The sequence below is a fragment of the Aquarana catesbeiana genome, linkage group LG09 (genome assembly GCF_042186555.1).
Source record: "Aquarana catesbeiana isolate 2022-GZ linkage group LG09, ASM4218655v1, whole genome shotgun sequence".
Classification (NCBI taxonomy): domain Eukaryota; kingdom Metazoa; phylum Chordata; class Amphibia; order Anura; family Ranidae; genus Aquarana; species Aquarana catesbeiana.
In genome coordinates, this window is record NC_133332.1 from 67,355,438 (window position 1) to 67,381,833 (window position 26,396).

Consider the following 26,396-nt stretch of genomic DNA (forward strand, 5'->3'; position numbering starts at 1 on the left):
GTGAGATTTTCATTTCAATAAAGGATCAGTTCACTTCAAGGTGATATTTGAGTTATTAGAGGACTCTGGTGGTTTAAGATGTTTCTTTTGTATCTTTGGGAATCCAATTTACCCCACTATATTTCTGCCAAGCTTCGAGTCTTACTTCTGCTGCTGCAGTAATATTACCACACATATTGCTGCATATTCTCTAATATAAAGGTCTCACCACCAAAGTCTCTGGGAGATGCAAGCTGGCCATACATATTGCACATATCTGGACATGTATCCAAAGATTTACTGAAACATGTGATTTGAGAGCCTAGCATCCATTCAATATGTATTCAATCAGGCAGGTCCTCACAGTACAGCTGTTTGGTATAGCTGTTTGAGATTTAAAGCTAAACTCCAGGATTAAAAAAATAAATAAACTACACTTGCAGTGGGACCAACGTCCTCCCCCCTCACTCACCTCACCTACAATGCAGAACTATTAGCCCTGCATTGTACTTGATGACATCAGAAAACCCAAAGGACCTTATTTCTCTACCCTTAAATGGGGTGGGGGGAACCTTACTCCAAGGGTAACTTTTTATTTTTTTTAATCCTGAAGTTCAGCTAATTGTAAAATCAAATTGTAATATGTATATACAGCTTAAATGTCCAGCATCATCTATAAACTGTCATCTCCATTTTCTGTGGACTGACACTTTAAAGTTTATGTTCAACTTTTTCACCTTTTCTATGTGTAGTAGATTTAATGTGCATCCTTATTTTTTTATTTTTTTTTTTCAAATAACATTTAATTATGTTTCCTTGCACTTTTGCATGTTTCTTCACTTGCCGTGTCTTTCTGACCACACCTACTTTTTCAGTTTGTGCTCATGTGACAGCTATTGCTGCACACAAGGGGCTCCTGTGTAATGACTTGGCTGCTGGAGTTCACACAAACTTGATCACTCTGACGGTCGGTAATGCACAGCGCCCTCCACAGCAATGGAGGATTATCGCATGCAGGAAAATCTGCAGACCTTTTTTAAGGAAAAAGCATAATTTCTAGGCAAAACATAAAGCACTAGATTTATAGATTAGTGTAATTACAATATCATATAAAATCATTAACATTTTAGCAAATAGGGTAGACAACAGGAAATTTGGGTTACTGTTTATGTTCAAAGAATTTTTATTAATACGTGAATGTGTCAGATCTTGCATGTCTGGCTTTATCACCTTTGTGATAAATTGTGATGACATGAGCTTTTAAGAACTTGCAAACAGGGTGGCCTTTATAATTCTGCCAATAAGCCTGAACTCCGCTATTGGCATTCCAAGTACTATATTACAATTATACTGTTATACATAGTAGTGCTGTACAATAATTGTGCTTTGTTGATCCTATTATCTCACTGCAAGTCTACCAAACAGGGGCTGTCTGATTGAAACTATAAATTATATGCAGACCCAAAAAATGTGAAGCACCCATATTTACATTTCTGGTAGCAAGAGACCACATGATTAATGCTAATGAGAATTTAGGCCTTCCTCTCTCCCATGACAGGTTTACCCAAAACACAGCAACATAAGCCAACCCACCTCCTCTGCTGCTAATACATACCCTCTATTTGCTTCCCTACCACCCCATTTTTCCACCAAAACCCCCTCCATGTCTCCATGATTGACTGTTGAGGCACCCAGTGCTGCATCAAAGGTGCAAGGGGAGAGTCTTGTGCTGAGAAGCACTGGATTATACTGGTAGCTCTGGCGCTGACCAATAAGAATCAAGCTGATCAGTCCAGGAAGCCCTGCAGAAATAAAGGGAAGAAGACCCAGGATTTTAAATCCCTAGACTGCAATACTGGCTGCATGGGCCCTGACAGCTCATTACCCATCCAGGTAAGTAGAGCAGAGACCGTGGGGAGTTTGTAGTGTGCTAGTTCACCTTTCATTTTTTTTCTGAAAAGTTGAACGAACCCTTTAAAGCTAAAGTATAATCTGCTTATGTTTTGCAATCCCTGTTTCCACCTTTTTCCACCTCATCAACATGCTATTGAATTTTTTAGAAACTTTGCATATTCATAACATACCTTATTTTACACCCATTGACAAACTGGGTACAGTGACATCCGAGTAAGCAACCTAAACACTGAAGGGAAGGAAGGAGTTCAGACTTTAGTCCTTGTTCAAACTCGGTATGAATACAGCTGTTCTGTGAAGCCCTCAGAGATTTGTTAGAGAACCTTGGTGAACAAACAGCCTAATGAAGGCCAAGGAACACATCAGACAGGTCAGGGATAAAATTGAGAAGAAATTTAAAGCAGGGTTAGGTCATAAAAAAATATCCCAAGCTTTGAACATCTCACAGAGCACTGTTCAATCCATCATCCATAAATGGAAAGAGTATGGCACAACTGCAAACCTACCAAGACATGGCCCTCCACCTAAACTGACAGTCTGGGCAAGGAGAGCATTAGTCAGAGAAGCAAACAAAGAGGCCCATGGTAACTCTGGAGGAGCTGCAAAGATCCAGGGCTCAGGTGGGAAAATCTGTCCACAGGACAACTATTAGTCGTGCACTCCACAAATCTGGCCTTTATGGAAGAGTTACAAGAAGAAAGCCACTGTTGAAAAAAAGCCATAAGAAATCCCATTTGCAGTTTTGCGGGAAGTTACATAGTTACATAGTAGGTGAGGTTGAAAAAAAGACACAACTCCATCAAGTCCAACCTATGTGTGTGATTATGTGTCAGTATTACATTGTATATCCCTGTATGTTGCGGTCCTTCAGGTGATTATCTAATAGTTTCTTAAAGCTTCTTAAAATGCTCCCCGCTGAGACCACCGCCTGTGGAAGGGAATTCCACATCCTTGCCGCTCTTACAGTAAAGAACCCTCTACGTAGTTTAAGGTTAAACATCTTTTCTTCTAATTGTAATGAGTGGCCACGAGTCTTATTAAACTCTCTTCTGCGAAAAAGTTTTATCCCTATTGTAGGGTCACCAGTACAGTATTTGTAAATTGAAATCATATCCCCTCTCAAGCGTCTCTTCTCCAGAGAGAATAAGTTCAGTGCTTGCAACCTTTCCTCATAACTAAGATCCTCCAGACCCTTTATTAGCTTTGTTGCCCTTCTTTGTACTCGCTCCATTATTAGTACATCCTTCCTGAGGACTGGTGCCCAGAACTGGACAGTATACTCCAGGTGCGGCCGGACCAGAGACTTGTAGAGTTTCCATCCTAGATTCCCCCAGAGGTTCTCCCCCCAGTGTATAGATTGCATTCATATTTTTGCCACCCAAATGCATTATTTTACATTTTTCTACATTGAACCTCATTTGCCATGTGGTCGCACACCCCATTAATTTCTTCAGGTCTTTTTGCAAGGTTTCCACATCCTGCGGAGAAGTTATTGCCCTGCATAGCTTAGTATCGTTTGCAAATACAGAGGTTGAACTGTTTATCCCATCCTCCAGGTCATTTATAAACAAATTAAATAGGATTGGTCCCAGCACAGAACCCTGGGGAACCCCACTACCCATCCCTGACCATTCTGAGTACTCCCCATTTATCACCACCCTCTGAACTCGCCCTTGTAGCCAGTTTTCAATCCATGTACTCACCCTATGGTCCATGCCAACGGACCTTATTTTGTACAGTAAACGTTTATGGGGAACTGTGTCAAAAGCTTTTGCAAAATCCAGATACACCACGTCTACGGGCCTTCCTTTATCTAGATGGCAACTCACCTCCTCATAGAAGGTTAATAGATTGGTTTGGCAAGAACGATTCTTCATGAATCCATGCTGATTACTGCTAATGATATCGTTCTTATTACTAAAATCTTGTATATAGTCCCTTATCATCCCCTCCAAGAGTTTACATACTATTGATGTTAGGCTAACTGGTCTGTAATTCCCAGGGATGTATTTTGGGCCCTTTTTAAATATTGGTGCTACATTGGCTTTTCTTCAATCAGCTGGTACCATTCCAGTCAATAGACTGTCTGTAAAAATTAGGAACAACGGTCTGGCAATCACTTGAGTTCCCTAAGTACCCTCGGATGCAAGCCATCTGGTCCCGGTGATTTATTAATGTTAAGTTTCTCAAGTCTAATTTTAATTCTGTCCTCTGTTAACCATGGAGGTGGTTCTTGTGTTGTGTCATGAGGATAAACACTGCAGTTTTGGTTACTGAAGCCCCCCGATTCACTCGTGAAGACTGAGGAGAAGAATAAATTCAATACCTTCGCCATCTCCCCATCCTTTGTAACCAGATGTCCTTCCTCATTCTTTATGGGGCCAATATGGTCTGTCCTCCCCTTTTTACTGTTTACATACTTAAAGAATTTCTTGGGATTTTTTTTGCTCTCCTCTGCTATGTGTCTTTCATGTTCTATCTTAGCCATCCTAATTGCACCCTTACATTTCTTGTTGCATTCTTTATAAAGTCTGAATGCTGAGGATGATCCCTCAACCTTGTATTTTTTGAAGGCCTTCTCCTTTGCTTTTATATGCATTTTTACATTGGAGTTAAGCCATCCAGGATTTTTGTTCACTCTTTTAAATTTATTACCCAATGGGATACATTGGCTAATGCCCTTATTTAATATGCTCTTAACCTCCCTGGCGGTATTCCCGAGTGTGGCTCAGGGTTAAAATTCAGGACCATTAGCGGTAACCCCGAGCCACACTCGGGATTACATCGCAGGATCCTGGTGTGGCTTTACTTACCTTGTCCCCGGGATCCTGCGATGTCCCCCGCTGTGTCCGTGAGCTCTGTCTCCTCCGAAGCCTCTCCGTGCCAGGCTCCGTTCCCTGCGAGCGGCGCGACGCACGGGGGCGGAGCCTGGCGGCAAATTCGAAAAAATTGTAAAAACATAACACATACAGTACTGTAATCTTACAGATTACAGTACTGTATGAAATGATTTCACATCCCTTTTGTCCCCAGTGCTTTGTCCTATGCCCTGCATGCAGTTTTATATGATATATACTGTTCTTTCTGCCTGGAAACTGGAGATTGTCCATAGCAACCAAAAAGTGTCCCTTTATGTCAAAAGTGGCTTTAGATCAGCTAGAAAACAGGGATAGAAAATTAGAACACTTGCAGAATTGAGCGATAGTGAATCATGGGGAAATTTATTTTATTATTATTATTATTTTTTTTTTTTTTATTTATTATATTATAATTTATGTTTTTGTGTTTCAAACTTTATCATACCTGGGATATCTACTAGACTCTTGTTTGGACAGATTTAAGTGTGTTATTGTTAAGAATTACAGACCTACAATATAAAACGCCAAATTTCCATGCAAAATAATTGTACCGCTTTCAGCACCTAAAATCCGAAATAATCATACCGCCAGGGAGGTTAAAGCAAACCCATCTCTCCTCCGCATTCTTTGTTCCTAATATTTTATCCCAATTTATGCCTTTTAGCAAGGTTTGTAGTTTAGGGAAGTTGGCTCTTTTGAAATTCAGTGTCTTTGTGTTCCCTTTATGTTTCCTATTTGTGTGATTTATACTGAAACTAATTGACCTGTGATCGCTGTTACCTAAATTGCCCCGTATTTCCACATCCGTGATCAGGTCTGTATTATTGGTAATCAGTAGATCCAGTAATGTTTTATTTCTAGTTGGTGCGTCTACCATCTGACCCATAAAATTGTCCTGCAAGACATTAAGGAACTGGCGAGCTTTAAATGAATGCGCGGTTCCCTCCGCCCAGTCTATGTCTGGATAATTAAAATCCCCCATTATGATAACACTTCCCATCCTTGCTGCTAATCCAATTTGTGATAGGAGATCCGTCTCCACTTCCTCCCTCAGGTTAGGGGGCCTACAGCATACTCCCAGTATTATTTTCCCCTTAGCTTCATCCCTTTGGAGCTCTACCCATAAGGATTCCACCTCCTCTCTAGCTCCCTCAGTGATGTCATCTCTCACATTCGCTTGTACATTATTCTTGATATATAGGCATACCCCTCCCCCTTTTTTACCCTCTTTATCCTTGCGGTATAGGGTATACCCTTGAATGTTTGCCAGCCAATCATAAGAGCTGTTGAACCAGGTCTCTGAAATTCCCACAAAATCCAAATCCTCCTTGTACAACAGTATCTCTAGTTCACCCATCTTGTCCGCCATGCTCCTGGCATTGGTGAACATGCCACATAGTTTAGACCGGTCGCATATTGTCCTCGTATTGGGTGTTTCGAGATTGCAACTAGGACTTGCTACTATACTCACCTTGTGATGTCATGTGGGATGTGGGGGACACAGAAAACATGTGGAAGAAGGTGCTCTGGTCAGATGAGACCAAAATTAAACTTTTTGGCCTAAAAGCAAAACACTATGTGAGTCAGAAAACTCATTGGACTTGTATTCAGCAAGAGCTGGAGGTCCGCTAATTGCATATCCCTGATTTAGATCAGTGCATATTCATGTGTTAGAATGGCCCAGTAAAAGTCCAGACCTAAATCCAATTGAGAATCTGTGGCAAGACTTGAAAATTGCTGTTCACAGACATTCTCCATCCAAAAGGACAGAGCTTGAACTATTTTGCAAAGAAGAATGGGCAAAAATGTCACTCTCTAGATGTGCAAAGCTGGTAGAGACATCCCTGAAAAGACTTGCAACTGTAATTGCAGTGAAAGGTGGTTCTACAAAGTATTGACTGAAACATTTTGAAAACCATTTATCATTTTACTTCCATTTCACAATTATGTGCCACTTTGTGTTGGTCTATCACATAAAATCCCAATAAAATACATTTACGTTTTGGTTGTAACATGACAAAATGTGGGAAATTTCAAGGGGTATGAATACTTTTTCGAGGCACTGTATATGTAGACATGTACCCATGTGAATCTAGAAATGAATTCTAATCGTAGATCTGATGTCTGTTTTCTATTTATTGCCTTTCACATGGCGAACATAACATGAAGCTGAAGTTAGAAGCTAATTGGTTATTGTTCACAACTGCACCAGATTTTGTGTGCACAAGTTTTAGTAAATCTCCCCCAGTATGTGAAACTTCTCAGCAGAGTGCCAACAACAAGGACTAAAATCTGAACTCCTTCATTCCCTTCAGTGTTTAGGTTGCTTACTCGGATGTCACTGTACCCAGTTTGTCAATGGGTGTAAAATAAGGTATGTTATGAATATGCAAAGTTTCTATTTAAAAAAATTAATTTGCATGTTGATGAGGTGGAAAAAGGTGGAAACAGGGATTGCAAAACATAAGCAGATTATACTTCAGCTTTAAAGGGCTAGTTTACCTTTTCAGAAAAAATTTAAACTAGCACACTACAAACACCCCCCCCCCCTCCCCCTGGGTCCCTGCTGTACTTACCTGCATGGGTAATGAGCTGTTAGTGCCCATGCAGCCAGTATTGCAGTCTAGGAATTTGACATCCTGGGTCTTCTTCTCCTTATTTTTGCAGGACTTCCTGGATTAATCAGTTTGATTCTTATTGGTCAGCACCAGAGCTACCAGTATATTCCAGTGCTTCTCAGCGCAAGACCCTCCCCTTGCTCCTTTGATGCAGCACTGGGTGCCTCAACAGTCAATCATGGAGACATGGAGGGGGCTTTGGTTTAAAAATGGGGTGGTAGGGAAGCAAATGGAGGGGATGTATTAGCAGCAGAGGAGGTGGGTTGGCTTATGTTGCTGTCTTTTGGGTAAACCTGTCATGGGAGAGATGAAGAAGCTGCAACTGCTTATCTTCTTCTTTAAATGCTTCTTGCCTGATCTACTGGCTTCAGTAGCAAGCTAGTGGATCAGGAAAGTCTAAAACATTTGAAGCCTTTTCTACATACTTGTTCAGTGTGTTAGGCTGGGTATGCACTAGTAGAATTTCATTTTGACATTTTTAGTTGTAAAAATGATGTAAGATGTTTGTTTTTCTCATTAGTGGGGTCAAATTAACATTTGTTTTCGACCACCGTGATGAGAAAATTTGAAGGAGCAGAATGGAAATTTTTTCTTTAATGTATGAATTTCTAATAGCGAATGTGATTTTTGTTTGGGAAAGTCCCTTCATTCTAAAATGTTAAATTTAAACATTTTTAAAAATTAAAAATGTAATGTTAACCGGCTCCCGACTGCCGCATGTAGATATACGTCGACAGAATGACACAGCTGCGCAAATGGGCGTACCTGTACGTCCCTTTGAATTTGCTGCCTTGCTATTGCGTGCGCACCTGCCGCGAGCTCCGTGAGTAGGATCGCGGGTCCCGCGGACTCGATGTCCGTGGGGATACCCGCGATCGTCTCACGGAGAGGAAGAACGGGGAAATGCTAATGTAAACAAGCATTTCCCCGTTCTGCCTAGTGACCTTGTAATCGGGAGCGGTGATCAGTGATGTGTCACACGTAGCCCCTCCCCCCACAGTTAGAATCACTCCCTAGGACACACTTAACCCCTACAGCGCCACCTAGTGTTAACCCCCTCACTGCCAGTCACATTTACACAGTAATCAATGCATTTTTAATCGCACTGATCGCTGTATAAATGTGAATGGTCCCAAAAATGTGTCAAAATTGTCTGACGTGTCCGCCATAATGTCACAGTCATGATAAAAATCACTGATTGCCGCCATTACTAGTAAAAAAAAAATATTAATAAAATGCCATAAAACTATCCCCTATTTTGTAGACGCTATAACTTTTGCACAAACCAATCATTAAACGCTTATTGCGATTTTATTTTTTACCAAAAATATTTAGAAGAATACGTATCGGTCTAAACTGAGGGAAAAAAAATGTATATATTTTTTTGGGATATTTATTATAGCAAAAAGTAAAAAATAATGCGTTTTTTACAAAATTGTCTTTTTTTTTATAGCGCAAAAAATAAAAACTGCAGAGGTGATCAAATACCACCAAAAGAAAGCTCTATTTGTGGGAAAAAAAGGACGTCAGTTTTGTTTGGGAGCCACGTCACACGACCGCGCAATTGTCAGTTAAATCGACGCAGTGCCGAATCGCAAAAAGTGCTCTGGTCTTTGGCCAGCCAAATGGTCCGGGGCTTAAGGGGTTAAAAGCAAACAAAATCTTGAACTACTTTCGACTGACATTTGAATGTTCAGAGAATTTTTGTATGAATTTTCGTACTAAATTCTACAAGTGTATACCCAACTTTACTCAAGATTCCAAACAGCAGAGGGTAAAGCCTTGTACACACAATCAGATTATTGGACGAATAATCGTCCATTTTTTGTATGCTGCTAGTCTCATATCAAAAGTGAGGAGGTTACTCAACTTACGAAAATTCTCGCATGACAGAATACAGCTTCGGAAACGACTTAATGTGTTGAATGGTTTTGTAATGTATTCTTTTGTTTTCGAGCATGCGTAGTCTTGCTCTTGCATTTTTTTTGGACAAAAACTGTGTTAATTAAACAAAAATCGCACGTTGTATTCACGTACGATAAACATTTTATAGCAGGCACCTTCAGGTTTTGTCTTCCGAAAAATCAGAACCAGCTGTCAAAAGCACTATACTAACGATCAAATAATCAGCCGATCGTTCGTCATACAAAATGTTACTTTCCAATTTTCTTATCGTGTGTACGGGCCTTAAAGACTCAGAAAGCGCTGGAGCCATTGGATCAATATGACAGCCAGGCAGCCATCATTTTCAGAAGCAGAGTTCCTCCGTGGGTTAGTGTCAGTGTCCAGAGGTTAACTGAGTATTAACTACAAGTGCTGTTGAAGTGAAATAGATCTGAATTGAGCCAAAATTAACACTTTCTGTCTTCGGCATCCAATAGGTTAAAGATAAAAATAGTTGCTTCAATTAGGAATTCTGTGGCAGTCTTTGTTAATGGTTTAAACAGCTCACATCCTCTCCAGTGGATGGGAAGCATTGATTTCTGTGGTTACTCTGTTGCTTGGCAACCTGTAGACGATTACACTTTTGCCTAGCAACAGGCATCCTCTCTAACAGAGGAAGATCCGGCCATGGTAAATTATTGCCAAATACCGTTACCTTATGGCACTCCGATACTCTGTTACCCAGCAACACTGGTTGAAACAGTTGCTAGGTAACAGACAGTATAGCTTGAACATCTAGATGGATGTAGTGGAATGATGTCACGTTCCGGAATGGCAGTGTGTTCTTCCTCGCATTGATATGGCTGCAGATCTCTGAGGATCTCTGCTTTCCTCAGACATCACAAGTCATCCCATGTATTATTGCTCTGAGCAAACGGTTTGATTGAAAGCACTGAATGTTTCAAGGTGGCAGCATTTATTCGCTACATATATACTGTGTATATATAACTAAGCATGTGATATATATATATATATATATATATACATATAGATATATAGATATAGATAGATATAGAGATATAGATATAGACATAGATAGATATAGATAGAGAGAGACAGAGAGATAGAGATAGAGATATATATAGAGATAGAGATATAGAGATAGAGAGATAGAGCTAGAGATAGAGAGATAGAGATAGAGATATAGATATATATAGATATAGAGATATAGATAGAGATATAGATATATATAGATATAGCTATAGATATATAGATATAGATAGATATAGATAATCGATATATCTCTATATAGAGATATATCGATCGATATATCTCTATATAGAGATATATCGATCGATATATCTCTATATATATCTATATATAGAGATATATCTTTATATAGAGATATACCATATAGAGATATATAATATATATAATATAATTATATATAATATAAAACCATGTAAGTTCTAGTGAGATTAAATCAATCAAAAAGCCCACACTCTAATCAATGTTTAGCACAGGAAAGACTTTTGAAAGAGAAGGTATTCTCATTCCATCATATATATATATTCTAACAATAAGAAAAGTAGTCTTCATTTCAGGACAGGGCAATGTTAAAAAAAAAATACTAGATAGATAGATAGATAGGTAGATAGATAGACAGATGTATAGAGATGGGCCACCGCACATACTTGTAGGGATTTCCATGAAAAAAACAGTAGTTGCACTCAGCGGGACTTACAACAGGAGGAATTTTCCGATGTAGTTTAACTACTTCAGCCCCGGAAGAATTTACCCCCTTCCTGACCAGAGCACTTTTTGCGATTCGGCACTGCATCGCTTTAACTGACAATTGCGCGGTCGCGCGACGTCAGCCCCAAACAAAATTAATGTCTTTTTTTTCCCCCCACAAATAAAGCTTTCTTTTGGTGGTATTTGATCACCTCTGCGGTTTTTATTGTTTGCGCTATAAACAAAAAATGCGACAATTTTTGAAAAAAAAAAGCAATATTTTTTTACTTTTTGCTATAATAAATATCCCCCAAAAATATATAAAAAAACAATTTTTTTCCTCAGTTTAGGCTGATATGTATTCTTCTACATATTTTTTGGTAAAAAAAAAAAATCGCAATAAGCGTATTTTGATTGGTTTGCACAAAAGTTATAGCATCTACAAAATAGGGGATAGATTCATGGCATTTTTATTATTTTTTTATTAGTAACGGCGGCGAACTGCGATTTTTTTTCATGACTGCAACATTATGGCGGACACATCGGACACTTTTGACACTGTTTTTGGGACCATTGTCATTTATACAGCGATCAGTGCTATAAAAATGCACTGATTACTGTGTAAATGACACTGGCAGGGAAGGGGTTAAACACTAGGGGGCGATGAAGGGGTTAAGTGTGTCCTAGGGAGTGATTCTAATGGTGAGTGGATGGGCTACCTAGGACATGACAGCGATCACTGCTCCAGATGACATGGAGCAGTAGATCCCTGTCATGTCACTAGGCAGAATGGGGAAAGGCCTTGTTTACATAGGCATCTCCCCAATCTGCCACTCCGTGACACGATCGCGGGACACTGGCGAACATTAAGTCTGTGGGTCCCGCGCGTGCATCCAAAAAGGGGGCGTACCTGTATGCCTATTTGCGCAGCCGTGCCATTGTGCTGATGTATATCGTCGGCAAGCGGTTAAAGTGGAACTTTACCAATAACAACTTGATAAAAAATAATGTTCTTTGGAAAAGATCATACAGTCCACATTAATTATTATGCTACCAAAATAATTGTGTGCTGTAAATTGCCTCCAGTATTGCTCCTCCTTCATCTTGCTGGAGGCCGCCAACTAAATCTATCAATTTAACAGTTTCAGAAAACAGTCACATTCCTAGAATGCTGAGTTAGTCACTTGTCACGTTTGCTTGTGTGCTGATTCCTGAACAAAACTGTCAAACCACCAAATGGCTGGTGTCATAACTGATCACATGTGCAGCACCATGGCAGTGGCAGATCAAACAGAAGCAACTTCCTTGGCTGTTAAAGATAGGAGGATTTAATTCCGCTTGAAGGCTCTCAGCAGTTCGGCCTCTACAAAGTGCCTAAAAATAGAGAGTAACTTAGCATGTGCAAAGCGGGGTGAGAGAGTGGGGTTTATTTACTAAAGCTGGAGAGTGCAAAATCAGTCTCACTTCTGCAGAGAAACCAATCAGCTTCTAAGCTCAGCTTGTTCAATTAAGCTTTGGAAATAAAGCCTGGAAGCTGATTGGTTTCTAAGCAGAAGTGAGACTGATTTTGCACTTTCCAGCTTTAGTAAATAAACCCCATTGCATTACTGGATTTTAAACAGTATAGAAGCTTATTTTTATTGTTTTACATAGCTATACCTGCAAAAGTGGCCTACCTGAAGTGATCCGGCAGGACTTCATTTTCTAATTAAAGTTCCACTTTAATAAATGTCAATGTTTTGTCAGGGCACAGCCCGCCTTTCTCAGAAATTTTAATATTTATTAAACTACATTGAAAAATTCTTTCTGTTGTAAATTCCGCTACGTGCAGCTATTGCCTACTTCATATATAAAGATAAATATACAGTATATATTTTAAAATATATTTAAATATATGGCCTGCAGGTGTGATAATAATTAAAGTAGAACTAATTTGACTGTTTCCCTAAACAGTTACATTCAAGGCATGCCATGAATGATAACTGTCACAGTTGCATGTGCTCTCAACTGAACTGTCAAGCTATCACATGGCTGGTATCATAACTGATCACACCATGGCAACTGTAGATCAAATGGAGGCAAGGACAGAACCTTCCTTGGCTGTAGGGAATAGGAAGGTTTTAGTTCCACTTTAATGAAGATTTTACAAAGCTGCACAGTTTTTAATACCTACTGGGGGCCCCTTGTCTGCTTAGGCTAATTTTCTGGCAAAGGTGAAATTAGTCTTTAATAAAAAGATCCAACAGCTATCAAGCATAACCTCCTACCTAAAACATTCCTCTCTACCTTCTCTAATGGGAGAATTCTATGTATTCATAGAAAAAAATATTCTAGATTTTTGCCTATGATTACTTCCACTCATAGAGTTTATTGTTTTTTTTTTTTTTTTGACCTGCCCAGTCTATAGCATGTGAAAACTGATATTGCTATAAATGTCATAAAGTGTAGCCTAAAGTAATTTTTTATGTACATTTACCATTTGCAGTACAGATTTGTATTAGGTTACAGATTTTAATTTCATTACAGTCACTCAGCTCCATGATGAAAAATTGCTCAGTTGAAATCTCAGCCCCATAGTATTATTATCCAGTTGAATGGTAGACATGCTTTCAGAGATAGGAACAGAAAAGCACAGCAGCTTGTAGCACTACTAGGCAGGAAGAAGAGCGCACATATGTCATGTGCAAATATGGCGGCCCCCATGTGCATTCATAATTATAAATAATATTCACAAAAAGTGTTAACATTAAGATGATCAATTCAGTATATTAAGATGATCAATTCCATGTGTATATCTAGAAAAAAATCATGATATTGGCTATAATTTTCCTTTAGGCTCCATTCACACCTAAACATAGGGCAGCGACAGCTGCTGCAGTGCATTTTTTTTTTTTTAGCTTTTTTTTTTTTTTCATTTTTTTAGTGGGAGATTTTTGGAGCAGCACCATTCATTTGAATGGGCTTCCCTCCGCTTCAAAGTAGCTCATGTATCAAATCTTGGCACAGAGTCAGGGGTGTTTGCAATTTTTGCTGCGATTGCTGCGCTTTTTCGCTCGTCAATCACGGTAAACTCACACTGCATTTGGTGTGCCATTAAGAAATAATGGTATCGCAAACGTGTTTCGCGTTTTGTCGCAGTTCTGGAATGGTGGGCAGAATTGCGGCAATTCAGCCCGCGATCCAAATCGAAGGATAAATACACTGCTTTACCACATAAGCTTTGGCTGTAGTGTTTGGATAAGGCTAATCTTAGGTTTTATTGGGGCATATACAGTATACCTAATGGAGAGAACAATGATGGCAGTTGGGTTGCATAAAAATACAGTTATCCTTTACGTGTCACTATTCCAAGAAACGTCATTGGCTTATATGTCTGTAGATGGGCGGAATATAGAATTCTGTTAATCGTTCACTATTCTCAGCTCACTCACTTTTCTTTCTCTGTCTCTCCAGCTCTGTTACTCAATCAGGGTAAGATATTTTCCTTATCTTTCTTATTTCTTCAAGTCTACCAGGGCTGATTTATAAAATCTAGAGGACAAAAACAATAAAGGGGTTGTACATAGCAGCTAATCTGGTGTTTATTTAAAGCTAAACTCCAACCATGACATATTTTGCATACTTACATTGGGACAGCTTGGTATGCATATGTGATATCCGATCAGCCCCTATGGAAGCTGTAAATCATTGTAGTAGTTCGAGCTACTACAGGAATGCTTGTGATCTTTCCTTGCAGCTGTGATCTCCCCTTCTGCATATCAACCACACTGGTCACTCACTCTGCACAGCCACCATCTAGAACTCCCCTTGCATTTTTCTCAATGAATGCAAAGCATTCTCTGATTGGATAAGGTTGAGAGGAGGGGCGGTGACATCGCAATCTCTACCTCATCCAATCAGGGAAAGCTTTGCATTCATTGAGAAAAATGCATGGCGTTCACTGAATGGTGGCCGTGTCAAGTGAGCAGTCTCTGTATTTACTATGCTAAGGGGCAGCTGCTCCCCAGATAGCAACTACTAGGACAACTTGCCACAAATTTGTGGCAGTGTTGAATTTGTTACCTTGCTGCACATTTTTACTGGCAAGTTGTACACTTGTAGAGCACTTGAAGCACATGTTCTAGTTGCCACTTTTCCAATTTGTAGCAAGAACAAAGTTGCAGTGGTGAGTCTACAGCAAGAGCTCTGCAAGTCTCGCAAGTCTACAGCATAAAAATTGAGTCACAGTGACCCCTGTGGTGGGATGACTATTACACAACATAACTGAACCAAAACGTGCAACGGACTTGCAGAATGCTTGCAAAGAAATTTGATCTTGAGTCATGCAATGTGGACTTGCTGCAATTGTGCAAAAAAATAGTGAAGCCTGGCAAGTCTAGCAATAGCTTAGCAAGTCATTTTCAAACTTGCAGCTCAATTGCTTGCTACCTGGGACAGCACAGCACATGGAAGATTGGTCAGGCTACTACAGTGATGTACAACTTCCACAAAGCCTGATTAGGAATCACATATGTATATTTACAGTGGGAAAAGATGGCCTTATGTGAGTATACAAAATATATCATCCCTGGAATTCGGCTTTAACTTATTTTGTGACTAGAAACATGATGGCTAGAAAACTGTTTGTTGCTCTGGGCAGTCGCTTATTGGGTATTGTGAAATGAAAGAAGAGTCATGTAATAGTATGTAAATATAAATGTTCAGTTGTCCAAGTAATTGTCAATGTTAAGACAACTCTCCTATTATAAGTAAAGATGAATTCCTCCCAAATCGAATTATGCATTTTTGGGGAAGAATGCTGAGACCTCAGTCAGGAAGAGTCTGGTATCACCAATCCCTAAAAATCAATATATGGGCAACTTTCCTTGCTCTTTTGTTTCTTTTTTGGATTACAAGAGTGCTCTCATTAAAGTGTTTCTCCATCCAAAAGTGAAATGTCACTTAGGTGTGAAATCTGGTTGGCTGCTGGCCACTGACTTTCTTTTCCTGAGTGGGGACCCAGCACCAACATCTTCCCAGCTCAGTTCCCATCCACCTTGGAGCTCAACTACCGCTGCCATAAGAGTATTTACACAAGCTTCCAGACATCCTCCTGCATTCTCCATTAGATAAACTACATTGTAAACACAGCAGGAATGAAGGAACCATCATAATTGCCCCGGCAGCATATAGACCTCACCACTGGGGTTCCTTAGGCCGCATGCATGAATGTTTTTAACAATGTTGTAAGAGGCTTCTGGTGTTTTTTTCTGCCTTTAAACGACCCTGCATGTTAGCTTATGTGTCCATGCACACAAAGAGTTTTAGAGGCAGAAAAAAAACCCAATGCCAGTGGGTCCAGAAGCAGTAGTGTTTTGGCAGAAAAAAATGCTTGACACGTGTAAATGCTGTTAAAGCTAGGCACGTGAAGCACTTGTGCGTTAATCCATTTTAATGGCCAAAATTAATTATTATTCTGACCAATTAAATAAATGAATGCCCAAGCACTTAATGCGCCTAAACGCGTCTAGATGTGTTTACATGCATCAAGCGTGTTTTTCTAAAAAAGCGCTGCTGCCAGGAGGAAAGACATCTAGGAAAGATTGCCAACACCTCACGTGCGTGAGGCCTAAGAGTGCTGTTAAAGCAGATCCTTGGTGACCTTCCAAGGTTTGGTTGTAATTTGCATAATAGAACACTTTAGGATTTTTGGGAGGGGGGCTCACAAAATAGAATTAATCTGTGTTCTGGCACCTGGGAGCGTCAGGTATACAATTGAATGGGGCAGGGCAGTTTACTATCTTTAATTTTGCTGCAGGTTCACTTTCCAGTGGCCACCAACATGTGTGAACAGTCAATCCGGCATTGACAATCCATCTGCTGGTGGCATATCTATTGATTGGTTATTGCCTAAATGATATTTATGTACATCAACATAATAGAATTAAGAGGGGTGGTTGGAATATGTGGAAACATGGGCAGCCAGCTCCAAGCACTGGCTTATATTGAGGGACAACCTGCCCAATCTCTCTCCACTCGCCCAGGGTTCTAGGCCAGGGGCTGTCTGGTGGTGCCCTAGATGTGAGATCAATTTCAGCTGGATCGAGTGACTGCCATCTCATTTCTTTGACCAGAATCCACAGCAGGAGACCAAAGGCGCTGGCCATATTCTAGTTTATCATGGGAAAACCCTTAGACTGTGCTTAAATTATTTGCCAGTGCTTCCCCCCGTCGGGGCAGTGAACTGAGCTCCTTCCATTGATCCATGAGCAGAGATAGAAACAATATTATGACAGGCACAGGGAAAACCTTTCTGTGTATCAAGCCTTAAAATAGATCAGAATGCAACTGAGCACATCAGTGAAAAAGGTTTATTTTGTTGCAAATGCTTGTTCGTTAATGTTTGCCATTTAACACTTTCACATTATGATTGTCAGACACATTATCCATTATTCCTGCTTGTACTGCACAATACTCAGGCGCACAAATGCCTCCTTTGTTGTAGAAAACATGTCACTCAGTTATTATACAAAGACCTTCTTTTTGGTTTTAAAGCTAAACTCCAGAACAGCTAAATGCATACATGTGAACTGTCTACCAAAGGATTTATAATTCTGTCCAGTCGCTTTTTAGATTCATACACTTCTGCCAGATGGCATACCTCAGTGGGTGATACCACTTTCTCTGTTAGAATTAGGGAATATATTGGTGGCACCTCCCCATAAGGGCAATAACAGAATGATAAGTACCGTACTTAACTCTGCTCTATGCTTCTGTCAGAGTGTTCCTTGTCTGCATATTTGCATGCAGCACAGCTTGATTGGTTCCTAGTGCTGCCCCTCCCCTTTGCTGTTTAAGTGCAGCTGTGCAGGGGATGACATGAAGCTGATCTCAAGACAGTTTCAGATACTTATGCTAGTTGTATGTAAAATACACAGCTGCATTAAATTGTGTTTTTATTATCTACCTGGAGTTGAGTTTTAAGCTACTCATGGACTTAAATCTCATGCATGTCTGACTTCCAAACTGTAACCTAGTCAGAGGTCTCACAGCATTCACCATCCAGGCTAGTCACCATTTCTTTGTGGAAATATTTATGTCAATGTTATGTACAATGGAGGGTGTCCTACATCTGGTAATGTATTGCAGACACGCTTGTAATGTGTCTCCCCTCTGTGACTAGATGACGAAGATAAGAAGCTGTCTACAGAGGAGGAAGAGGCAAAGCGGATTGCTGAGATGGGAAAACCAATTCTGGGCGAGCATTCAAAAATGGAGATTATTATTGAGGAGTCCTATGAATTCAAGGTAAAATGTACATAAATGCAAGCTAATGTTCACCACATTCACCACATACAAGTATAAAAACTGCTATGTGCAACGAGTTTGACAAAAAATAGTCTAGACTTTTTGCTTTTTTTTTTATTATTATTTATTTAGAATAATCGGCATGACCATGTACAAAACAAGTACAATATAGCTTCCATCAATTGTATTGATTTCAGTGTATACAGTACAGCAGAACATAAGATGAAAATCCAAAGGACCTTTTGCTTCTTGACAACAGCTCAATGTATGGGTTCTTGTTCTGAGTAATGTTATATAAAACTTATTAAAAATATAGGAAATGTAAATAACTCCGGCCCAACTCACTATAGTAAAGTGTGGTCTCTGTGGCTCGACACTTAACATACAAAGAAGTGGTTATGAAATAGCAAGCATAACCAAAAAAAGTTACCAAATTACATGAGACCAAGTGGCATGCAGAATATTAATCAATTGAAATAGTCTTTATTCATTACAAAAATTACTCAAAAAAATAGCAATCAAAAAACACACCCTCCACCTTCTTTTTAAAATCAAGATGTCTTATTATAAATACACAGATAAAAGATCGGACATATTCAAGAGCTTATATAAATGCATGCCATAAAAAGGTAAATCCAGTAAATATCTGTTTAAATATTGACATGCGTGCAAATACCCCTTTTACAATTATATTGTGCCAACCTCCAAACTGTTTAAATATACTAGTACTACATAATAAGAGAGACTTAAAATATGCTAATGTTCCAGATACATATGTAGATTAGTGCTGGCTGAGGTACATCGACGATGTGCTTACGCTTTAGTTTAGAGAGACACAGAGGTAGAGTTGGAAGGGTTTTTAACAGATCTAAATCAAAATGAGTATAATATCAAAGGAATATATACTGTACATAAACAACAGATTCCCTTCTTGGCCCTTTGGATTACTAAAGAGAATGGTAAATTGATAACAGGACCTCAGAAAATACATTGTTAGGAGTGGATAACAATCACCCAAAGTTACTAATTGACTGTATACCCAGAGGACAGTTTCTGCGTTTATGCAGAAACTGCACCAAATTGGATGATTTCAAAACAGAAAGCAGATTAATGTACGATTATTTTAAAGAAAAAGGTTATTCGCATAAGTAAATTAAAATGGCTCGCTATATATATATATATAGTGGGGACGGAAAGTATTCAGACCCCCCTACATTTTTCTATCTCATTAATGTACACACAGCACCCCATATTGACAGAAAAACACAGAATTGTTGACATTTTTGCAGATTTATTAAAAAAGAAAAACTGAAATATCACATGGTCCTAAGTATTCAGACCCTTTGCTGTGACACTCATATATTTAACTCAGGTGCTGTCCATTTCTTCTGATCATCCTTGAGATGGTTCTACACCTTCATTTGAGTCAAGCTGTGTTTGATTATACTGATTGGACTTGATTAGGAAAGCCACACACCTGTCTATATAAGACCTTACAGCTCACAGTGCATATAAGAGCAAATGAGAATCATGAGGTCCAAGGAACTGCCTGAAGAGCTCAGAGACAGAATTGTTTTAAGGCACAGATCTGGCCAAGGTTACAAAAAAATTTCTGCTGCACTTAAGGTTCCTAAGAGCACAGCGGCCTCCATAATCCTTAAATGGAAAACGTTTGGGACGACCAGAACCCTTCCTACAGCTGGCCGTCCGTCCAAACTGAGCTATCGGGGGAGAAGAGCCTTGGTGAGAGAGGTAAAGAAGAACCCAAAGATCACTGTGGCTGAGCTCCAGAGATGCAGTCGGGAGATGGGAGAAAGTTGTAGAATGTCAACCATCACTGCAGCTTCCCCTAATCGGGGCTTTATGGCAGAATGGCCCGAAGGAAGCCTCTCCTCAGTGCAAGACACATGAAAGCCCGCATGGAGTTTGCTAAAAAACACCTGAAGGAATCCAAGATGGTGAGAAATAGGATTCTTTGGTCTGATGAGACCAAGATAGAACTTTTTGGCCTTAATTCTAAGCAGTATGGGTGGAGAAAACCAAAACCACTGCTCATCACCTGTCCAATACAGTCCCAACAGTGAAGCATGGTGGTGGCAGCATCATGCTGTGGGGGTGTTTTTCAGCTGGAGGGACAGGACAACTGGTTGCAATCGAGGGAAAGATGAATGCGGCCAAGTGCAGGGATATCCTGGACGAAAACCTTCTGCAGACTGCTCAGGACCTCAGACTGGGCCAAAGGTTTACCTTCCAACAAGACAATGACCCTAAGCACACAGCTAAAATAACGAAGTAGTGGCTGTTCTTGAATGGCCCAGCCAGAGCCCTGACTTAAAGTGGTGTTCCTGCCGAAATTATAGTTTTTAAATAAAAATACCCCTATAATACACAAGCTTAATGTATTCTAGTAAAGTTAGTCTGTAAACTAAGGTCTGTTTTGTTAGTTTATAGCAGTAGTTTGTTATTTTATAAACTTGCAGCAGGCTGTGGCCATCTTAAGTGTGGGCATCTGAAGCCAGACTGTATTTCTTCCTGGATCTCATCCTTGCAGATCTCACACATGCTCAGTGCAGCACAAGCAGTGTCATAGGTTTCAAGTCAGTTTCCATAGCAACGGCAGTGTCAGAGGAAGTTGCTGCCCCTTTCCAGAAGGCATTGCAAACAGTAAATGATGCGATGGGCCACGGCCGGGGAGGAGGAAGTGAGAAATGAATACAGCAGATATACAGTAGGTGCTGAGAAAAAAAATTTAAAAATATCCAATTCGTTTACAGTGCACAGTTTAGTGAGGGATGCTGAAGAGTTGTAAAAAGTGGGTGGAACTCCACTTTAAATCCAATTGAGAATTCTGGTAGTGACAAGAGCTTAGTGGAAGAAGACCCCTTGCCCACATCCCTATACGACTACACAATGGGAAATTTCCTCTTGTGGGACTTTAAAAGGCAGGAGTCTTCAAACAATAATATATCAAAAAATATTTTATCACCAAAAGTTAAAACATGACAAAGATAAAAGAGATGGATGCAAGTAGAAGGTCCATGAGCCTGATCCCTGGCGGCAAACTATTCATTCCCATTTTTCTTTGAAGTCGGATGCTATTTGATGGCTCAGAAGTTACATGGTTAGAACATTTTATAATGCATCCATTAGGTTCTATGTGCCCTGAATGTATATGAACACCATATTATGTTGGATCCTTCTGTTTGTTTATTTTGTATTTTTGCAAAATATTTTCAGATAATTACACACCTCACCATCAGCCCCTGAAGAAGAGGTTTCAACATTTACAACCTTGAAACGTATCGGGCCTTCCTGTCTCAGCCCACTGCCAGGACAGTTTGTGTGGTGTTACTTATATCGTTGTACTAGACATGTATACTCCCTTTTTTGCTACCATCTGAGTCTACTTGAATCCATCTCTTTTATCTTTGTCATGTTTTAACTTTTGGTAATAAAATATTTTTTGATATATTATTGTTTGAAGACTCCTGCCTTTTAAAGTCCCACAAGAGGAAATTTCCCATTGTGTAAACCCAATTGAGCATCTCTGGAGAGACCTAAACATGTCTGTCCACCAACGTTTACCATCCAACCTGACAGAACTGGAGAGGATCTGCAAGGAGGAATGGCAGAGGATCCCCAGGTGTGAAAAACTTGTTGCATCTTTTCCAAAAAGACTCATGGCTGTATTAGATCAAAAGAGTGCTTCTACTAAATACTGAGCAAAGGGTCTGAATACTTAGGACCATGTGATATTTCAGTTTTTCTTTTTTAATAAATCTGCAAAAATGTCGACAAGTCTGTGTTTTTCTGTCAATATGGGGTGCTGCGTGTACATTAATGAGGAAAAAAATTAACTTAAATGATTTTAGCAAACGGCTGCAATATAACAAAGAGTGAAAAATTTAAGGGGGTCCGAATACTTTCCCTCCCCACTGTATATACACACACAGTACATTGTACATTCACATGAGTCCCTGCCCTCAAGGAGCTTACAATCTAAGGTCCCTAACTTACATTCATACATACATACACATACTAGGGCAAATTTAGACAGGAGCCAGCTAACTAACCTACCAGCATGTCTTTGGAGTGTGGGAGGAAACCCACGCAGACACAGGGAGAACATGCAAACTCCAGACAGGTGGCGCCATGGTTGGGATTCAAGTCGGCAACCCTTTCATTAAGAAAGCTCATTCACTCCAAAATCAATTGTTAAAAGCAAATGAAAATGTTATGTACTTTAAATGATATTTGTCATCATTGAATGTAATGAGAATTTTCGTATGAGTGTTCATACAGATATTCATATACCCATTCGTTCTAAAATCTACTAGTATATGGCCAGATATGTCTCTACAGCTTTTACAGTAGAACTTGAAAATAGAAATTAATTATGTCCATTACAGATATGTTGCTAAAGGTAATTTAAACTGCAGTTGTGTAATTGCCTGTAATTCTTCTTCATATTATTCTTCTGCCATCTACTGCACAATAGCTGAAAATTAAAATCAGGCACAGCACATGAATGGAGAAAACAAAGAGAGCTATTAGCTAGTCCTTCACACTTAAACTATTTTAGCCTAAGCAATGGGCCAAAACTCTGAAATCTCTATGAATCAGAAAATTTGAGATAGCAGGGGATGTTTTTCGGCAGCACACAGAGTTTAGGCATATGTTAGGAAGGAAGGTGTGGGGTGCACAAAGAACTCATTTGCTGGCTCAAAATATTTGATTTTATGCTTCAGCTAGAGCAACTGTATAGCATGGAGAAAGCTCAAAGAACCTAGGACTCGCAGGCCAAAACAGTGTACAGGTAGGTAACCAGACAGCCTATGGCGAGGTTGGCTAAAATGAACCAATAGGCCGTCCTGAAACAAATATAATTTACATGGCATCACTCTTTAGAGTTTTTCTTTAAAAGAGATGTATGTGATTTTTTTTTTCAGAATTATACTTACCTAGGTGGATGCAGAATCGGTCCGATGCTGCATCTGTCCCTCCCCTGGCGCCTCTAACACTGAGAACTGAGCGAGCGAACACCGCAGATTGCTCGGTTCCCAGGGTTCTGTGAGCAGAGAGCTGCTGATTGGCAGTCACTGCTCTCTGCTCCCCCCCCCCCCCCATGCTCACTTGAGCACTGGGATGTGGAGGTGGCAGGAGTGGCTCACTGAGAGGCTGAGCCAGGTGCTGGTCCAGGTATGTGGGCAGATTCCCACTTCATTGTCGTGATCTTGTGATGTCAGCAGACAGTGGACTTCAGCCTGCTGTCTGCTGAAAATGGGTCACAGGAGTGCAGAGCGAACTGCACTGCTGTGATCCAATTTCTGTTGGGTATAGTCTGTAGAAGATCTGCTGTAATGTCTATTGCAAAGCACAATTTAGGGAAGCTTTGTTTTAATAGTTGAAGGCATGCCTTCAGCGGTCCATTTAATCCATTAGAAATACATAATGTCAAGTCTGTGTTTAGTAATAATTTGTGACCGTGGGCGTATACTTTGTAGAGTTTGATGCTGGTAATAATCTGTTCAGCAGAACCATTGCGGTTCAGCCAAATGAAAATTTTGGTAAAAGCATAAATTAGTTTCATGATTATCCTTTACCTCTTTTAAATATCTAATTTAAAATACCTCCTCATTGATCTATTATTTAATTCTTACTGAATCAGTTATCCACCTTCTTACTTCCTACAATACATTTTTTATTCTCTCTTTAATTACCAGCCCTTCAGGATTTTTACCCTTTAGTTCCTCCTCACTGGGTAAATAAAATATTCCAGTGACGTACATATCAAACTACTTTTAAAGGGAATGCGTTATGGATTTGTGCAGATTTTCTTTCTCTATTTTTTATGGTAAGGACAAAATAAAAAAAAATTTTAAAAAAAGGAAACATAAGCCAGGTAAATACAAAATATTACATATTGAAATTTTGTATTTGTTTTAGCCATATGAAAAATATATAAAAATATATAAAATTTTTTATAAAAATAATAACACTATTTACGGAATTCAGTAGGTCAAACTGAAATTCACACGATCCAGCAAGTGAAATGTCCTGAACGCTGCAAACCAACATGCCCGACAGTCACTTAAGTAAAAGGAGCCTCAGCCCAACTCCGTCCAGGCCATTCCCCTGACACGTTTCACTCTGCCCACAGGGCTTAGTCATGACTAACCCCTGTGGGTGAGGTGAAACACGTCTGGAGGTTTGACTGGATGAAGCTGGGCTGAGGCTGCTTTTACCTAAGTGACTGTTGGGTTTGTTGATGTGCAGCATTCAGGACATTTCTCTTGCTGGATCTAGTGCACTAAGCCAGGATGGGCTCTCCCCAGCCAGCACTCTTATGCCACGTACACACGATCGCACATTCCGACAACAAAATCCATGTTTTTTTCGGACGGATGTTGGCTCAAACTTGTCTTGCATACACACTGTCACACAAATCTTGTTGGAAATTCCGATCGCCAAGAACGCGGTGACATACAACACGTATGAGGAGCCGAGAAAAATGAAGTTCAATAGCCAGTGCAGCTCTTCTGCTTGATTCCGAGCATGCATGGAACTTTGTGCGTCGGAATTGTGTACACACGATCGGAATTTACAACAACGGATTTTGATGTTGGAAAATTTGAGATCCAGATCTCAAATTTTGTTTGTTGGAAATTCCGGCGAAAAATGTCCGATGGAGCCTACACACGGTCGGAATTTCTGACAACAAGCTCCCATCGAATATTTCCCGTTAGAAAATCTAAACGTGTGTACGCGGCATTGGTGTGAGCCACTAGTTGGGATCAATGGTGAAGGAGCCTGGATCAGCACCTCCAGTTTTCTGAAATCCACACACACAAATTAATAAATTAGAGAAGTCACTCATTACTTGTCGGACAAGATCTGAGTTTTCAATTAAGCAAACTGAGACACAAAAAAGGCAAACAGTTACTGCTGTGCTATCCGTTAGCTCAGCCATGGTGTTCCATTAGCTTTGCTTCTTACTAAGTATTATACCATTACTGATTTTTTTTTTTTCTTCCTAAATAGATGTTAGTCAGATCTTACACTTCACTGATGAATTTGTCTTGATCTGTATTAGCCACCTCCATCATTCATGAATATTCCATCACACTTTCTATTCTCTTATTTCTCTTGATTCTCATGATACAAAGAGTCCTAAACCTTAGTATGGAGATTCAAATTATTCTATATTTATCTAGGTCCTCCTAATTCTCAACAATTTCATTCTCCATAGTTTCCCAATTCCAGATACCTATAAATGTAAGCAGTTGATGTCAGAAGAGCAGATCCTAATCCCAGATACTTAGATGCGAAATACCTACTCTGGGAAGCAGCAAGGGGCAGATCCCTTGTTACATGGCAGCAGAAGGTGGCCATGTTGTGAAGACATCAGCATGGCAGAGGGAGGTGATACCTGAGGTGCAGCCCTTATATTATCGGTGGGATTTAACAGCAGTCTTTGGAAGCTAGGACTTCAGTCCTGGCCAAAGCTGAAAGAACCCAAACTACTCAATGCATAAGTTACCTTACAGACTCCTAGATCAAACCATTAGCTGGATCAAACCTGGGTTCCCCCTGCGAAGTGTGGAAAGACCTTAGAGGGAATGGTTACTTTTTTGTGGAAGTCAGTGCAATCTGCTGTGTTCATCACAGTATACAAATCCGTCCAATTCTTTTGAGCTTTTCAGTATCTATAGATAACTAATACTGTAGTCTCCAGTTCACTTTGACTCTTCTGTGTCCATATCCGTCTAACTCCCTAGCATCCTGTTCCTCCTGACAAAACAGAATATAGTTACATAGTTACATAGTAGGTGAGGTTGAAAAAAGACACAAGTCCATGGATCAGCCTTTTCCATTTGTCATGGACTTTATGGACAACCTTAATTGCTCTGAATTTTTTAATGGTGTATTATACACAATTCTATTTCTGAATGCATATTAGGCTGGCTGCCTAAAATCCATTCTGAAATGTAAGTATTTATAGTAGATTCTGGTTTTCCACCCTTTATTCTGATCTAACATTCCCCCTGGAATCCAAATCCTCCTTTTATTCCTTTTCTCCAGTGCCTCCTTTATACCTAGTATCCAGTTCTCTGTAGTATCT

At 39.8% G+C, this 26,396-nt stretch overlaps 1 protein-coding gene across 2 annotated transcripts in view; it reads left to right on the forward strand.

The window, feature by feature from the left end:
• SLC8A2 (solute carrier family 8 member A2) overlaps positions 1 to 26,396 on the forward strand; it is a 290,495-nt gene that overhangs the window by 224,085 nt on the left and 40,014 nt on the right. The window contains exons 4-5 of one of the 2 annotated variants that reach the window (XM_073598697.1): positions 14,441 to 14,458; positions 18,150 to 18,274. In XM_073598697.1, the coding sequence (XP_073454798.1) occupies positions 14,441 to 14,458; positions 18,150 to 18,274 (143 nt within the window). The remainder of the gene's footprint in view (positions 1 to 14,440; positions 14,459 to 18,149; positions 18,275 to 26,396) is intronic. The other variant, XM_073598698.1, reaches the window with a different exon arrangement.